This window comes from Eptesicus fuscus, chromosome 17, assembly GCF_027574615.1.
Source record: "Eptesicus fuscus isolate TK198812 chromosome 17, DD_ASM_mEF_20220401, whole genome shotgun sequence".
Taxonomy (NCBI): Eukaryota; Metazoa; Chordata; class Mammalia; order Chiroptera; family Vespertilionidae; genus Eptesicus; species Eptesicus fuscus.
The window spans coordinates 20,615,472-20,633,091 of NC_072489.1; the positions used below are offsets into that span (position 1 = coordinate 20,615,472).

The 17,620-nt window shown below is 43.9% G+C and overlaps 3 protein-coding genes across 3 annotated transcripts in view; 2 read left to right on the forward strand and 1 right to left on the reverse strand.

Annotated features, from left to right (window-relative positions):
* The window catches only part of DNA2 (DNA replication helicase/nuclease 2), a 35,588-nt gene extending 29,768 nt beyond the window's left edge, over positions 1-5,820 (forward strand). The window contains exons 19-21 of the mRNA XM_054728712.1: positions 2,513-2,695; positions 4,033-4,179; positions 5,704-5,820. Of these exons, the coding sequence (XP_054584687.1) occupies positions 2,513-2,695; positions 4,033-4,179; positions 5,704-5,772 (399 nt within the window). The 3' untranslated portion in view covers positions 5,773-5,820. The remainder of the gene's footprint in view (positions 1-2,512; positions 2,696-4,032; positions 4,180-5,703) is intronic.
* Positions 5,821-10,012: 4,192 nt separating this feature from the next.
* Positions 10,013-11,383, reverse strand: LOC129152094 (uncharacterized). The gene has a single exon (XM_054729346.1). It carries the CDS (start codon positions 11,381-11,383, stop codon positions 10,013-10,015), a length of 1,371 nt encoding a protein of 456 aa, XP_054585321.1.
* Positions 11,170-17,620, forward strand: part of RUFY2 (RUN and FYVE domain containing 2) — a 41,254-nt gene continuing 34,803 nt past the window's right edge. The window contains exons 1-3 of the mRNA XM_054728986.1: positions 11,170-11,385; positions 13,353-13,526; positions 15,345-15,462. Coding sequence (XP_054584961.1) covers positions 11,382-11,385; positions 13,353-13,526; positions 15,345-15,462 — 296 coding nt within the window. The 5' untranslated portion in view covers positions 11,170-11,381. The remainder of the gene's footprint in view (positions 11,386-13,352; positions 13,527-15,344; positions 15,463-17,620) is intronic.

Consider the following 17,620-nt stretch of genomic DNA (forward strand, 5'->3'; position numbering starts at 1 on the left):
TTTTGGTTGTTTGGGTTTGTGATTATGTTTTAAGTAGATACTCTATCTCAGACATGTAATTTTTATAATGGCATTTTGGGTTTCCTTTTAGGATAGCTTTTTGTAACATCAAATAATTCTGATTGTGTCAATTTAGTGCTGAAGTCAGTATGATTGGGGATTGGAAACTTCAGTGTAAGGGGTGGCAGAAAGTGAAATGTATTTATACTCTTTTTGTATGGCAGCACTGTTCTATTAGCATGCAAACCGTTATACTGCCATGAGCCTCTAAAAATCAAGGCAGCAATGTTTGAGGAAATTATTTCATCTCAGGCAATGTGAATGTTGATTTATTTTTTTTTATTTTTTTTTTTTTAAGTACTATTATAAATCTTTATTGTTCAGATAACAATTGTTTCTCCTTTTTCCCCCCCATATCTCCCTACCACCCGGTTCCCACTCCCCCTCTGCCCTTACCTCCCCCCTGCTGTCCTTATCCATAGGTGTATGATTTTTGTCCAGTCTCTTCCCGCACTCCCCACACAGACACCCCTTTCCACCTGAGAATTATCAATCCACTCCCATTCTATGCCCCTGATTATATTATGTTCACCAGTTATATTCTGTTCCTCAGATTTTTAATTCTCTTGACTTTTAGATTCACTTGTTGATAGATATGTATTTGTTGTTCATAATTTTTATCTTCCTTCTTTTTCCTCTTTTTAAAGAATACCTTTCAGCATTTCATATAATACTGGTTTGGTGGTGATGAACTTCTTTAGCTTTTTCTTATCTGTGAAGCTCTTTATCTGCCCTTCAATTCTGAATGATAATTTTGCTGGGTAGAGTTAGTCTTGGTTGTAGGTTCCTGCTATTCATCACTTTGAATATTTCTTGCCACTCCCGTCTGGCCTGCATAGTTTCTGTTGAGAAATTAGCTGATAATCGTATGGGTGCTCCCTTGTAGGTAACTAACTGTTTTTCTCTTGCTGCTTGTAAGATTCTCTCTTTGTCTTTTGCCCTTGGCATTTTAATTATGATGTGTCTTGGTGTGGTCCTCTTTCGATTCCTTTTGCTTGGGGTTCTGTGTGCTTCCTGGACTTGTAAGTCTATTTCTTTCACCAAGTGGGGGAAGTTTTCATTCATTATTTCTTCAAATAGGTGTTCAGCGTCTTGCTCTCTCTCTTCTTCTGGTACCCCCATAATTCTGATGTTGGTTCGCTTGAAGTTGTCCCAGAGGCTTCTTATACTATCTTCAACTTTCTGAATTCTCTTCTCTTCTTGCTTCTCTGGAGGAGTGCCCTTTGCCTCTTTGTATTCCAAATCTTTGAGTTGATTCTTGCGATCCTCTAGTCTGCTGTTGGGTCTCTGTATAATATTTTTTATTTCAGTCAGTGTATGTTTAATTTCTAGTTGGTCCTTTTTCATATCCTCAAGGGTCTCATTAAATTTGTCGGCCTTTTCCATGAAATTCTTGAAAAACCTTATAACTGTGCTTTTGAACTCTATGTCCATTCGTTTGTTCTCCTCCATTTCTTTGGTTTGTGATCTGTTTCCTTGCCTCCTCATTTTCGCTGCTTCCCTGAGTTGGTAGGGTAGCTTTGTGTACTAGGTGTCCTATTGGTTCAACGGGTCAGTCTCCCAGTTACCTGAGGTGGACACTCTTGGTGTACCCTTGTGTACTCTGTGTCCCCCAGCAGGAGCTATAGCAAGAACTAGTTTTCTCCTCCTTTGCTTGGGCGGTTTTGGAGCAGTCTGACTGGAGCTGCAGTTTATTTGGTTAAGCTGCCACAGAACAGGCCACTTATATGCAAAAGCCGCTGTGTGGAGCCTGGGCGGGTTTGTAGAATGTGCGGGGCAGGGTCTCAGGGCTGGGCGGGGTCTCAGGGCGTCACTAGGCTGGGGCGTGGCCAACGGCGATGGCTGCTGTCAGCCATCTCTGCCTTTCCGCGTTTCCAAGTCCCTGCGTTCCGCGCTCTAGTGCAGTAAACAATGATTGCTGGGCACACCTCTGCAAAAAAGTCACTCACTTTCTGACCCGATGGCCGAGAGTCCAGCTTCTCCCCGTAGGTGTCTGGGTCCCCCGAGTGTCCCCAGAAACTGGATTTCAGAGTGATCGGGAGCTTGTCTCCCTGCGGGTTGAAGAAAAGCTGCGCGCCCAGTTGCCCGCCTCCAGCCCGATTAGCGCCTCCATACCTCACTCAGCTTTTCAGCGTTTGTGCTCCTTTCTCTCCTTAGTGGTAAATCTACCACTCAGCCAGCTTTCCCGTGGTTCTGGGTGGTAGACGTTTTGTCTTTTAGTTGTATTTTTGAAATTGTTGTGCGAGGCAGCAGATTAGTTGTTTAACTTTGCCGCCATCTTGGTTCCTTTCGTGAATGTTGATTTAGAACAAATTCAATAATTGTATTTACTCCTTGTGATAGGAGTATCTATTATAACATCAATTGGGCAATTAAGTAAATTTAGTACTAGTAAAGCTTAAATTACAAAAATTAAGAGTTTAAATTTTGAATTGTTTCCTTTTCTGTTTAGGCTGGATGTAATCCCTCTGATATTGGTATCATTGCACCATACAGGCAGCAGTTAAAGATCATCAACGATTTATTGGCACATTCTTCGGTTGGGATGGTTGAAGTTAACACAGTAGACAAATACCAAGGAAGAGACAAAAGTATCGTTCTAGTATCATTTGTTAGAAGTAATAAAGATGGAACTGTGAGTTAATTGTTTTTTTCTGCTGATTTGTCTGGGACATTTTTTTCCCTCTCTTTTTTTTAGGAAATTGTGTTTAAAACACAGAACATAAAATTTACCACCCTAACTATTGTTAAGTGTATCGTTCAGTAGTGTTAAGTATGTTCACACTGTTGTGCAACAGATCTCCACAATGTTTTTTTGCAAACTGAAACTCTGTCCCCATGAATAACAAACAACTCCTTAATTCCTTCTCCCTCCAGCCCCTGGCAACCATCATTCTAATTTCTGTCTCTATGAATTTGACTACTCTAGGTACTTTATATAAGTGGAATCATATAATATTTGTCATTTCACAAGTGACTTATTTCATTTAGAATAATGTACTCATGGCTCATTAGCATGCTGCAGAATTTCCTTCATTTTAAAGGCTGAATAATACTCCTTTGCATACATATACCACAGTTTACTTATCCATTTATCCATGAACACACATTGCGTTGCTCCCACCTCTTGGCTGTTGCATTTGGGGCATTTTAACTATAAAGGCTTCCGTAGACATACTTTTAGATTTATAGATAATTCCAGTTTTTGTTGTATTGTTGTTTTGCATTTTTACCTCTTCTTGGTTCATTTTTCTTGACTATGTGATAACTCCATATGGTTTTAAAATTGTATGTAGTAAAAAGTCTCCCTTCTACCTTGCTCCTCTTGTACACAGTTCTTATCCTCACAGATAGTCGCATTTTTAGTTTTATGGATAACTTTCTGGACTTTCCGAGGCATTTACAAGCAGATGTGAGTCAGTATTCTTAGTTCCCTCCTTTTCACACAAAAGGTACTACGTATACTATTCAGGACCTTGCTTTTCCACTTAATAAAATAGCTTGGAGATCTTTTCATGTCAATACTGTATAGAAAGAGATTTCATTCTGTCCTGATTGTTGTGTAGATTTCCATTATATATACATGTCGTGGTATATTTAACCCCTCCCCTGGGTCTTCTGCTTTTATTACTGTTACAAACAATGCTACTGTGAGGGGAGATAGCTCTACTTTAAAGTTTTTATTGTATGTATTTAATATTTTTAAATTATAGTGAGGATCTCACACTCAAGATAAAATATTTGAAGTTGACATTGTGGACAAATTTTGCTATCTGTCTAGATTTTTTAAGGTGTTGAATCTTTTGCAATATATGTATATATATATAATTATTTAATAACACAATAACCTTCCCTAGTGGTCTAGTGTTTAGGATTAAAAGTAATAAAATAGTTCAAGACAAATTACGTTTCTTGCCAGAACAAACTCAAATATATGAAAATTTAAATAATGGAAAATTCTATTTCTTTCAGCTTGGTGAACTCTTGAAAGATTGGCGACGTCTTAATGTTGCTATAACCAGAGCCAAACATAAACTGATTCTCCTGGGATGTGTGTCCTCACTAAACCGCTATCCGCCTTTGGGGAAGCTGCTTTGTCATCTAAACTCAGAAAAATTAATATCCTTTTCGTTTTCTACATGGTCACATTTGATTGTGCTATTTTGAGTACTTTACTATGTACTTGTATAAATTAAAACATTAAGGGTTTTTTTCCATGTGCATATTTCAAAGGTCTGATTCTACAAAAGGGAGAGAGAAAACAATTCATAGGAAGTAATTTTAAGCAGATTCCTAGACATATCTAGGAAAACTGGATATCTCTTCTGGGTCCTCTCACCCCAATTTATAAACTTTTTAAAAAAAATCTAGGACAAAGCATTATATTAAAAAATGGAGCCCTGGGTGGTGTGGCTCAGTTGGTTGGAACATCCATCCACCTGTACACCAAAAGGTGGTGGGTTCGATTCCTGGTCAGGGCACATTTGGGAGGCAACTGATCGGTTTCTTACATTGATATTTCTCTCTCTCTCTCTCCCTTCTCTCTAAATCCATGAGAAACATATCCTTGGGTGAGGGAAAAAGAAAGGAAGTATTTCATGCCATATTTTAGTAATAACAAATCTTTTTTAAAATCCTCACCCAAGGATATGTTTTTATTGATTTTAGAGAGAGGAATGGGGCGGTGGGGGGTGGAGGTGGGAGAAAGAAACATAATAGATGTGAGAGAGAAACATGGACTGGTTGCCTCCTGCACGTGCCTGGACTGGGGACCAGGCATTGAACCTGCAAGAGGTACGAGCCCTTAACCAGGAATTGAACCCTCAGCCTTCAGGCCGAGGACCAATGCCCTAACCATTGAGCAAATCGGCCATTTTGGTGTATGGGAGAATGCTCCAAACAACTGAGTCTCCTGGCCAGGGCAAAAATAGATAATCTTTTTTAAAAAACCATATGAATACGCCTTGACTGGGTTTTCTCAGTGGTTAGAGTGTCGGCCCGTGGACACTGATCATTGATCCTGCCCTGGTTGTGGTGCGTGCGGAGGCAACCAATTGATGTGTGTGTCTCTCTCACATCCATGTTTCTCTCTCCTCCCCACCTCCACTCTTGTCGGAAAATCAATGGAAAAAATATCCTCAGGTGAGGATTTAAAAATATATATATATGAATATGTTAGGCTAAGATCCATAAACCATATTGCTTAAGTACATTATTATCCATAGAATGCCATAAAAATCTTTGTAATTAGCAGTCCTGTAAACTAAATTATAAAATATTAAAGTCATAAACCTTTTTATCCTATCCTATATAATAAAAGGGTAATGTGCAAATCGAACGGTAGAACGACTGGTCGCTATGATGCGCACTGACCACCAGGGGGCAGATGCTCAATGCAGGAGCTGCCCCCAGCCTGCAGGCCCCGATCACCTGATTGGGTCCTGCTGACCAAACTCTCGGTCCCTTCTTGGGGCCGGCCAGGGGTGGGTGGCGACGAGGGGCGGGGCCGGCTGCCGGCAACTGGGGAAGATGGCCCTGATCGTAGGCCAGGCCTAGAGACCGTACCTGTACATGAATTTTGTGCGCCGGGCCTCTAGCATAATTATATAGTGTGTTAAATATATCTTCCTTAATTTATTTTACATCATTGATCTTCCATCAGGAGAACATGAAAGTCTTTGTTATATATTGGGTGATTTTCAAAGAAGATGAAGCCCTGTTTTCCTTGCATTTTTCGTATTAGCATAGTGATCTCTAGCAATTGCCTATTGTTAATAATTTGGGCATGCTGTAAAATCAGTGCCTGGTTAGGTGGTAGAGATAACTTTTATCCCACGGCTATGAAATGGTGTAAATGTACTTTGTTCAAAGTTCCAGGGTTTTTTGTTTGTTTTGTTTTTGTATAATGTTGTTAAACATAAAGTTTTATCACCATACTATTTATTTAGCACTATTTATTTTTTCAGTTTAGGTATACTCAAAACTGAATTTATATTACTATATACATGTTTTTGTGTGACCTACAAAGAATGTGCTGCAGGTTTGGCTCGGTGGATAGAGCATCGGCCTGTGGATTGAAGGGTCCTGGGTTTGATTCCCGTCAAGGGCACATGCTCAGGTTGTGGGCTCAATCCTCAGTAGGGGTCGTGTAGGAGGCAGGCAATCAATGATTCTCATCATTGATGTTTCTGTCTCCCTTCTCCCTCTCCTCCCCCTCCCTCTCTGAAATCAATTAAAAAATATTTAAAAAAGAATGTGCTAAATGTTTACCTGCTTTAGAAATGGATTCTTTTGGGATCTGATGCCTAAAATTTCAAGATTAATTTGATTTTATACATTTTTATTATGTTTTGTTTATTTGAAATATAGGTAAAGAAAATTGATTTCTTTTTCATTTAAGCACAATCTTGTGATGAGAACATAGGTGTACATTTTATATTTATAATTTTGATTCTTTTTAAAAAACTTTGTTTTTATTGATTTTTAGAGAGAGGAAATCATTGGCTGCCTCCTACACATCCCTTATTGGGGATGGAGCCTGCAGCCCGTGCCCTGATGGGAGAATCAAACTCATGACCTTTTGGTTTCTGGGTCGACTCTCAACCACTGAGCCACACAGGCCAGGCTGGTTTTTGGTGTTATTTTTTTCTGGTATTTTGAGGTCCCTGATCGAAAGGCCATTTTGCTGTTTTTCACCCCCTGACTTTTGCTTTGTGGTGTCAGACATGTTTTTTGTTTTTGTTTTGTTTTTTAATATTTTTACTGATTTCAGAGAGGAAGGGAGAGGGAGAGAGAGAGACATCAATGATGAGAGAGAATCATTGATTGCCTCCTGCACACTCCCTACTGGGGATCGAGCCCGCAACCGGGGCATGTGCCCTTGACTGGAATCGAACCCGGGACCCTTCAGTCCGCAGGCGGTCGCTCTATCCACTGAGCCAAACCAGCTAGGGCCAGTCTAAAGATTTTAGAAAAAAAATAGCATCCTATACATGGAAAACTACGGTATTTTCTGATTCTGTCTTGCTCTCCCATTTGTTATTTTAGTATTCAATATTCTAATGTAGATTTTGATATAAAAGAAAATAATTCTTATTCTTTAGAAATTTTGTTTGCTGAATTGATGACAAATGTAAAATGTATGATTCTATTTCACCTATTTCATATGCCCCTTGTTTTGGGGTATTACTCAATTTTTTCTCTAAAAAATTTTTTGGAAAACATAATTATCTCAAAGTTCTTAATTATGTAAGAACTTTTGACCAATTTTAACCCTGGTGTATCCATATTCTTGGGGAAAGCTCTAATTTCTCTCAATTGCTTCTACCTCACATGTTTTTTAAAAATTATTACTTGGAGTTTTTATTAAATAAATTGTTTTCTACCATTAGATTGTACTGTGTTAATTATTAATACTGAATAATAATTAAGTTCAGTGTTGCCCAGCACTTTTTTCTGGTACTGACAAGTGAAATAATGCTCTAATGATGAAACCAAGGAGTATTGACATTACATAACAGGAAGGATCCTAAGATAATGTCAGTTCCTGGGAGTGAGATGAGTAAGAAGTTTTTTTGGTTTAGACAGTAGTTGCTTCTTTATAAGTGTGTATGGCCTACAAAGTAAAGCCCTATGGAAGAACCTGAGGAAGAGTTCTAAATTTTCAGTCATTCGTGTGTCTGTCTTGGTTACAAGATTCTAGCCATTTAATTATTGTTATTTTTTAATATATATATAGATAGATTTCTTTTTGCCACCGAAATATTTATTTTAATTTTAATTAAATGTATTGGGTAACTTTGGTCAACATGTTCGTATAGGTTTCAGGTGTGGGTTCTATGTTATAGGATCTGTATGTTACACTGTGCTCACCACCCAAAGTGAAATCTCCCGTCACTGTATATTAGGACCCACTTCTTCCCCCACCCCCTTCCCTCTGGCAACCACCACACTGCTGTTTGTGTTCACAAGTTTCCGTTTTATATCCCACATACGAGTGAAATCATGTGGTTCTTAACTTTTCCTGACTTTAAAATGTATTTTTATTGCTTTCAATGATCGAAATAACAATGATCGATCCCCACTGGGGATTGAACTGTGACCTCGCAGAGGGACCAGAAGGGAAAGACAGCCTTTCTTACTGACCTCTGGCAGCCCCTAGCAGCCGGTCCGGTGAGTTTCTGGACTTGGCAAGACTAGGCTAGGCGCTTATCTAGCAGAACCTAGATAAGGGAAAGGCCTGCAAGCAGACCGAGGACAAACAGCCTGGTGACGCTTGTTAGCTATCAGGGACGTGGGAAACACTCCATTCGTGTTGCTGTGCTCCTCGGACTGGGACGGGGAATTGGGCCATCTCCTGGCCTGACCCTACAATAGGTCAAGAGAAAAATAGGCTCAAGACTTGAACAGTCTTTGCAAAAGAGAATCTCCAAATAGTAAATAAACATGAGAAAAGTGTTCAGTGTCATCAGTGTGACAAATATAAAATAAACCCAGCATACAATCACCTACCCACCAGATTGGCCAAAAATGAAGAAATTCGAGCATTAGAATGGAGATGGAGTTACAGAAAGACTACATTGCTGATAGGAGTGTTAATTTTGAGAAGAGTTTTGAAAATAATTTGGCATTATCTAGTAAATTTAAGAAAGGTATAGCTAGTAAATTTAAGAAAGGTGTACCTGATTTCCAATAATTCTATTCTTAATCATATGCCTTTAAGGCTGTTTTGCATAGAGGCACCAGGATGTATGTACAACCTAGAACAACCCAACCTGGAAACTCCTCATGGACGTAGATAATATGTTCAGCAAGTGAAACAAGTAACAGAATTCATAGACTTATTCCATTTGTGAAATTTTATAAATAAACTACATTGTTTAAGGGCACATACTTGAGTGGTAGTAACATACAGAAAAGCAAGCAAAGGGCGCTAGCTGGTTTGGCTCAGTGGATAGAGCTTCGGCCTCTGGACTGACTGAAAGGTTCAGTTTCAGTCTGGGGTACCTGGCCGCGTTGAGGGCTGAATCCCCAGTAGTGGGCGTGCAGGAGGCAGCCAATCAATGAATCTCATCACTGATCAATGATTCTCTCTCATCACTGATGTGTCTCTTCCCCTCTCCCTTTCTCTCTGAAATCAATAAAAATATATTAAAAAGAAGAAAAGAAAAGCAAGGAAATGATTCTTTTAAGACTATCATTTAAGTCAGGATAGTCTTTACCTCCGGGGGGATTGTGAGTGAGGGGTGCCTGGTGGCCCTTCCCGGGGAGGATGCTCACTCAATCTGGCAGCGGTTACCCAGCTGATCATTTTATGATGATTCTTTAAGCTGTGTATATGTTTCATACATTTTATCCATGGATGATCACCTCACAATAAATAAAATTAAAAACCGAAAGCAGTAAAGAGGCATAATAGGACTCGATAACGGCCGAAGTGATGACGAGAACACATCGCCCGATTTTCACGAAATATCTCGGCCTGTTTTTAGCGACTGCTGATCTCCCTAATAGCACACCTTTCCCAGCCCGACAGAGGGCCATCTGACCAGGAAGGTTTTCCTCTCTCTTAAATGAGAAGACGCTGGCTTTACCCCGACCACCTGTTCCCTTTGATTAGTGAAATCGTTCCTCATTGCTTTTTTAAAAAATATATATTTTATTGATTTTTTTACAGAGAGGAAGGGAGAGGGATAGAGAGCTAGAAACATCGATGAGAGAGAAACATCGACCAGCTGCCTCCTGCACACCCCCCACCGGGGATGTGCCCGCAACCAAGGCACATGCCCTTGACTGGAATCGAGCCTGGGACCTTGCAGTCTGCAGGCCGACGCTCTATCCACTGAGCCAAACCGGTTTTGGCCTCATTGCTTTTTTTCATCATTTAAAATTTTCAGTTATAGTTGCCATTCAATGGTATCTGTGTCAGGCGTACAGCCTAGTGGTTAGACATTTACATCATCTGCGAAGTGACCCCTCCGTCTGGTGTCCTCACTGCTTTTTGTGAACCAGGGCGGGTGCTGGTGAACCTGGGGCGGGTGCTGGTAAACCTGGGCGGGTGCTGGTGAACCAGGGCGGGCGCTGGTAAACCTGGGCGGGTGCTGGTGAACCAGGGCGGGTGCTGGTAAACCAGGGCGGGTGCTGGTGAACCAGGGCGGGCGCTGGTAAACCGGGGCGGGTGCTGGTGAACCGGGGAGGGCGCTGGTAAACCGGGGCGGGTGCTGGTGAACCGGGGCGGGTGCTGGTAAACCTGGGGCGGGTGCTGGTGAACCAGGGCGGGTGAACCAGGGCGGGCGCTGGTGAACCTGGGGCGGGTGCTGGTGAACCAGGGCGGGTGAACCAGGGCGGGTGAACCTGGGCGGGTGAACCTGGGCGGGTGAACCAGGGCGGGTGCTGGTGAACCAGGGCGGGTGCTGGTGAACCGGGGCGGGTGCTGGTAAACCGGGGCGGGCGCTGGTAAACCTGGGCGGGCGCTGGTGAACCTGGGCGGGTGCTGGTGAACCTGGGCCGGTGCTGGTGAACCTGGGCCGGGTGCTGGTGAACCTGGGGCGGGTGCTGGTGAACCTGGGCGGGTGCTGGTAAACCTGGGGCGGGTGCTGGTGAACCTGGGGCGGGTGCTGGTGAACCTGGGCGGGTGCTGGTGAACCTGGGGCGGGTGCTGGTGAACCTGGGGCGGGTGCTGGTAAACCTGGGCGGGTGCTGGTAAACCTGGGCGGGTGCTGGTGAACCAGGGCGGGTGCTGGTGAACCAGGGCGGGTGCTGGTGAACCTGGGGCGGGTGCTGGTGAACCTGGGGCGGGTGCTGGTGAACCTGGGCGGGTGCTGGTGAACCTGGGGCGGGTGCTGGTGAACCGGGGCGGGTGCTGGTGAACCGGGGCGGGTGCCGGTGTGGCCGTCGCGCTCGGGCTGCGTAAACAGCGCCGGTCATCTCCGCCGGCTGCTAATGCTCCGACTTTCCAACAGCCTTTGCTCTCCCAGGAGCCTGCGGGGACGCCAGGCGGGCAGGCAGGTGTGCGGGAGGAGCCCCGCCGCCCCGGGGCCGGAAACCTGTGCACGCGGCCCGCCTCCCCGTGGACGCGCGACCGGGGGCCGCCCTCCGGCGCCAGACCCCGGGCCCCTCCGCGCCCCGCCTCCCCCTTCCGGCGCCGCCGCAGGCTCCGCGGCCCCCGCCCCACTCGCGGCGCCGCGCCCCGCGCCCTCCCGCCGCCGGGAGCGCTGTGGGCCGCCGGGCCTGGTGCTGACGCCGTGGCGGCCGCCGCGCACCCGGAGGGAGCCGCTGGGGCCCCGGCCGTCCCCGCCCGAGAGCCCGCCGCCGCCGCCGCCATGGGTAAGGGGAGCGGCCGCTGGGCCCCGCGTCCTGGGCTGGAGGCCGCGCCCGACCCGGAGGACTGGTGGTGGTGGGCACCGAGGCTCCTGGTCGGAACGGGGGCCGGAACCGGGCCTGGGGCTGGGCGGGGGCCGCCGGGGACTCGGGGGCGCCCGGGGTCACCATGGCAACGCGCGGCCGCCCAGGTGCTCCGGTCCCCGCTCTGGGCTGAGGGGTCGAGGGCTCTGGGTCCGACAGTTCCGGGGCGCGCGGACAGGGCCGGCGGGTGCCGCTGCCGGGTCGGGGGGGCAGTTGGGGCCGGGGGAGACTCCCCGGGTTTGAGGGTGGCGGAGGGAGGACGCGGCTCGGGTTTGGCCGGGGGGAGGGGGGCAGCGACGGCCGCAGCGCCGGGGTGAGCCCTTGGCGGGGGTCCTGGGGCCCCCGAGCCTTTGGACAGCCTTACTGGGGAGAGATGGGGAGGCAGGGTCGGGGCTCTAGGCCCCGGCAAGATGCGGGGACCGGCCCTGAGCGCGGCCCGCGAGCCGGGGCGGGGGCGGCCCGGGGGTGGGGGGAACGCTCCTCCGCCGAAGCCGCCGACGCCCGGCACCGACCTGCCCCCCGCCCGCAGCTGCGAAGGCGCCCTTTGTCTGCTTGTCGCAGCGGGTGGCGCTGAGCTCTGTTGAGAAAAATGGAGAATTTCCATAGATGATGAAACACCAAGCGGTCTGGTCCCCGAGGAAAAAAAAAAAAGGGAGCCCCAGCGCGGTGCCGACTGAAGAAATGCTGGTGGAAATGTCCCCCCTGCCCGCCGCCGCCGGAGCCGGTGTGGCTGTCTGCACTGGGTGACTGGGCAGGGGACTTGCCAGAGGATGGAAGGCTGGACCGAGTGCTGTGTCTTCCTGCACCTCCTGTTGTCACCTGTGTTCGCCCACAGCCCTCCTGCCCCGCACAGCAGGGGTGCGAGTGGGGCAGCAGCTGAATGTCTGAGCAAACTGCGAATACAGATTGTGGGAGAGAAGAGAGAGCTTGTTGTCAACGGAAAATACCCATTGAGATGGGTTGTTTGAAATGAATCTGTTCACTTGTTCTTCACCTGAGTCAGCTGCGTGGAAGAGCCTTCCTGTGAAGTTGGGGAAAGGAAGGAGTCCTGCAACATAGGCCGAGAGTTGTCATGAAAAAACACAAGATAGTTAAAATGAGTGGAAATGGAATGGCTTCCCCTGGACCCCCTTATTTGTCAGTGTGTTTTTATTTCCTTGTCATGATTGTTACGCGTGATACTGGAATCTTAGAATTTTTTTTTAAAATATATTTTATTGATTTTTTACAGAGAGGAAGAGAGAGGAAGAGAGAGTTAGAAACATCGATCAGCTGCCTCCTGCACACCCCCTACTGGGGATGTACCCGCAGCCAAGGTACATGCCCTTGACCGGAATCGAACCTGGGACCCTTGAGTCCACAGGCCGACGCTCTATCCACTGAGCCAAACCGGTTTTGGCTGGAATCTTAGAGTTTTAACTACCTTTTATTTTGTTGCCAATATAATTCTGAACACTTTTATATTTTTGCCTTGGAATTCATCTTTGGATGGTTCCTGCTAGCCACCTTTTGCATGAGACCCTTAATCATGTTGTCTATTAGTCTAAACTTATCTCTACAGAAATTCATGAAAAAACACACACACACCAAAAAAACCTCATTCCCCCTGTAAAGGGATACCATAAAAGTAAAACAAACACCAGAGACTAGCCGGTTTGCAAGGATCTTGGGGATAACTCATGAACTTTGACTGGAGTGGGCACGATAGAGTTCTATAGTGTATGTGAGAGACGTAAAGAGAAGTTGTAGGTTAGTTAGGAAGACTAATTTGTCCACCAAGGAAACGCAAGCAACTGTTGGTTTTATAGGGGAAGGAAAGGGTTGGTACTAGTATATTGTTCAATGTCATGGCTTGCCAACGAAGTTGGACTCCTTTCTTGTGCTTTCAGCTACAAAAGACCCCACGGCTGTGGAGAGAGCGAACTTGTTAAACATGGCTAAACTGAGTATCAAGGGACTCATTGAATCTGCTCTCAGCTTTGGCCGCACTTTGGATTCTGACTACCCCCCCTTGCAGCAGTTCTTTGTTGTTATGGAACATTGTCTGAAACACGGTCTTAAAGGTATCATTTTAAAAAATTAATTCACTTTGAGGTCATTTTCCCCCTCCCCCAATCTTAAACATCCTTAGAAATGTGGTGTTTTTGAGGCCGTAATTACAGTTACTTTATATTTTAAAATACTCGGTGGGTTGGTTTGGGGAGAAAATGTCCTACTGTTTTATGTTTTGAAATGGGTGGTCTTAGAAAATGCTTACTTGATTGTGTTTGGTTAAAAAGCATATTTAATTTTTAAAGTTTTCAACATGCCCTGAATTGGTTTCCATCTAGGACATTTATGGAATTATTTAAAAAATGTTAAATTTGGTGATTCTGATATGAACTCTTCTTATTAGTTTGAGCCCTATTGAGCAAATACATTAAAATAGTTGATTGTTGAGCCCTGCTGGCATGGCTCAGTGGTTGAGCATCGACCTAAGAACCAGGAGGTAACGATTCAATTCCCAGTCAGGGCACATGTCCAGGTTGTGTGCTTGATCCCAATGGGGGGCTTGCAGGAGACAGCTGATTAAAAAATATGTAAGTAGAGAAATCTACTCTTTTTGTACATGCATCAAATAACATAGAAGCACATAGAGGAAAGACAGTTTCTCTTCATTCTCCTCCCTAAAGGGGGTTTTGTCATTCTTCTAGCTCTTTCCTGTTGTTTATTCTTTCTTTTACTCTAAGTAGAGTTGTGCTATAAGTGTTATCCTGTGACTTCCCTTTTCTCCTCTCTTTAAAAACACACACACAATATCATGGTGTGCATGGTTTGGCGATCTGTCCATTTATGTAAGTGTCCTTATCACACTTGTAGTGGTTGTATACTGTTCGATAGTATATGTATACCATAACTTTTTAAGTATTCTCCCCTTAATGTACACTTAGTTTCCAGTTTTTTACTATTAAAATTGTGCTGTAAGGTCATCGTTGGGTATATATGTTTGTGCACATGTGCTAGGATTTCTTTAGAATTCCTAGGTATAGCATTACTGGGTCAAAATAGGCAAATGGCATCTATGAAGGTTTCACTAATTTATCAAATAACAGTGAATGTGTTTGTTTCCCCACATTTTTGCCTGTTCTTGATATTATCAGTCTTTTTGAAAAGTTCCTTTTTATTTTAAAAAGTAGCAGTAACTTAGATGTTTATTTCCCCCTAACCTGTTGAAATGGAATTTGCCAAAGATGGTCAAAATAATTAATTTTTAAACTCTTTTCTGAATTTATTTTCCTTTATTTCGAAGAATAACACGAGGCATGTCCTAGCAGTCATAGGCTTATTTTGGGGAATCATTTTAAAACTAGTTTGTGCCGATTGATTTTTCTCCCCCAAGGAAAAGTTGCCTATCCTCGTGATTGTCCACTGGCTGGTGCATATTATAGGCACAGGGGATCTGCAGGAGAGCTGGCCAGTCTTAGGAAAGAAGTGGATAGTGATTTCATGGTTTTATATTACCCAAATCTCAGAAGAAAATAAAAGAAAAAGTAAAGCCACAATTTTTCATGTTTAAAAGTAAAGTGACTTTTTATTTGTCCTTGGTTTACTTAATAAACTGATAAAGATCAACCTTTATTTTGGTACTGGTAAAGAACGAGCCCTTATTATAGTATTTTTTTTTTACTGTAATTACCTGCCTGCATATTTCTGATAAGGACAGATATCAGGATCCTGGTTAACAGGCTCTTCTTGATCAACAGGGCTGTGTGGTGATAAAAGAGGTAAGGTCTCTGAATAATTGTATGTTGTTAGATATGTTGAAAGTAAACATTTAAAAGGAAGTTAGTACAGTTATATACATATGTTGAAGTCATATTCATCATATTTTCTTTTTTCAGTAAGAAAATCATTTCTGAGTTATAATAAAACTATCTGGGGTCCTTTGGAACTGGTGGAGAAGCTATACCCAGAAGCAGAAGAAATAGGGGCCAGTGTCCGGGATTTACCTGGTCTTAAGTAAGGAATCTTATTACTTGTTCATTTCTAACCACAGAAGTGTGTGTGTGTGTGTGTGTATTTTAATATTTTTATTGATTTCATAGAGGAAGGGAGCGGGAAAGAGAGAAGTAGAAACATCAATGATGAGAGAGAATCACCGATTGGCTGCCTCCTGCATGCCCCTGACTGGGGACCAAGCCCCGCAACCCGGACATGTGCCCCTGACTAGAATCGAACCAGGGACCCTTCAGTCCGCAGGCTGACACTCTTATCCACTGAGCCAAACTAGCCAGGGCCACAGAAGTATATTTACTGTTCCTTAAAAGTACCTCACATTCTAGTTTATCTTCTCTCAGCCTTAAATAGCTTTCTTCCATTCTCTCCTAATAAAATTCTGTTCAATCTTTATGGTTTAGCTTAGATTTCATTTCTTTTATGGTTTTTATTAGTCCTGTCAGTAAGAATTAACTGCTTTTTCAAATACTTTTATCACTATAGTCATTCCTTATTATATCACCCACTAGAGGCCCAGTGCACAAAATTTGTGTACAGATACAGTCCCTGCTGGCTGGGGGCAGCACCTGCATTGAGCGTCTGCCCCCTGGTGGTCAGTGCACGTCATAGCGACTGGTCATTCCACTGTCTGGTCAATTTGCATATTACCTTTTTATTATATAGAATTCTAATTCAGCATTGTAATACAGGAAGTTGCAAGTCCTTTTAAGGTAGGATGTATCAATTATGCATTTCTGTTTTCTGAATGTTAAGCTGTTTTGCAGTTATAGGCAGTCAGTCAGTAACAGTAACAGTTTGTTGGAGACTGATGAGGCTAAATCCAGGCAAAGGCTCAGGAGGTTTTGAGTTCTCAGACAAGCCATTTATGTGACACTAGAGGCCTGATGCATGAAATTCATGCAAAGGGCTCGGCCCCCGCCGCGGTGGCGGCTGCCTCTGCCTCGGCCCCTGCTGCTGTGGCTTTGTCTGGAAGGTTGTCCAGAAGGACGTCTGGTCTAATTAGCATATTATGCTTTTATTATTATGGATAAGACATGTGCAGATTACTTTCTTTCTCTGAAAATTAGGACCTATAGGGTCCCCTGCCTGTTTCACTGGACAAATGTATATGAAATGTCCTAAAAGCTGAATATTCTAGCTAATAACTCAAGAGTGTTGAAATTTTTGCAGTCATAAAGTGTTGTTAAGGCAAAGGTCTTATACTTGTCATGATTAGTTTCAGATGTACAGCATAGTGACACTTGATGTTTCTTTTTTTTTTTCTTTTAATGTATTTGTATTGATTTCAGAGAGTAAGGGAGAGGGATAGAGAGATAGAAACATCAATGATGAGAGAGAATCATTGATTGGCTGCCTCCTGCACACCCTCTACTGGGGATAGAGCCTGTTACCCGGGCATGTGCCCCTGACTGGAATATAACCTGGTTCCCTTCTGTCTGCAGGCCGACTCTCTATCCACTGAGCCAAACTGGCTAGGGCTGCTTTTTTATCTTTATAAATGATAGAGTTTGGATAAGAAAGGTCTGAGATTTAATATTTAAGGAGAATTGGATAAAAGAAACATTTGAAAAATAGCAAGAAGCCTGGTGATTTCTCTCTGATTACCAGTGTGGCACCTTCTTAGCTTTGTTATGCTTTTTAAAAAAAGATGTTTTTATTGATTTTAGAAAGAGGAAGGGGGAAGGAGAGAGGGGGAGAGAGAGAAAAAGATTGATGAGAAGGAGAAACTTAGATCGGCTGTCTCCTGCACGCCCCCTACTGGGGAATCAAGCCTGCAACCCCGGGCATATACCCTGGCACGGAATTGAACCAGTGACTTCTTGGTGCATTGGACCGAAGCTCAACCAACTGAGTCATACCAGTCAGGGCTGTTATGATATTTTACATTTGGATACAGTGTTAATTATTTTTTGAAGGCATTGTACTGCCCTATTGATGTATTTTGCGTATTCATTTTATAGAAGGTTAAGTCTATCTGACAAAATATTTCTTGTAGAAATAGTGTCACTTTTTAGTCATTTCTCTCAAGGCTTTAAATGGTACCTAAATGTCCTACAGGTGCAAACTTACCTTAGAGATTTAAATAGCTCACAGGGATTGGTTTGCATGCTGAAAGAAGCTAGTTTAAAACTATAGAAACAAAGACAAAACTATGATAAAT

Excerpts from the sequence above, each read along its gene's own strand:
- LOC129152094 (XM_054729346.1), bottom strand. The coding sequence starts at position 11,383 with ATGGCGGCGGCGGCGGCGGGCTCTCGGGCGGGGACGGCCGGGGCCCCA.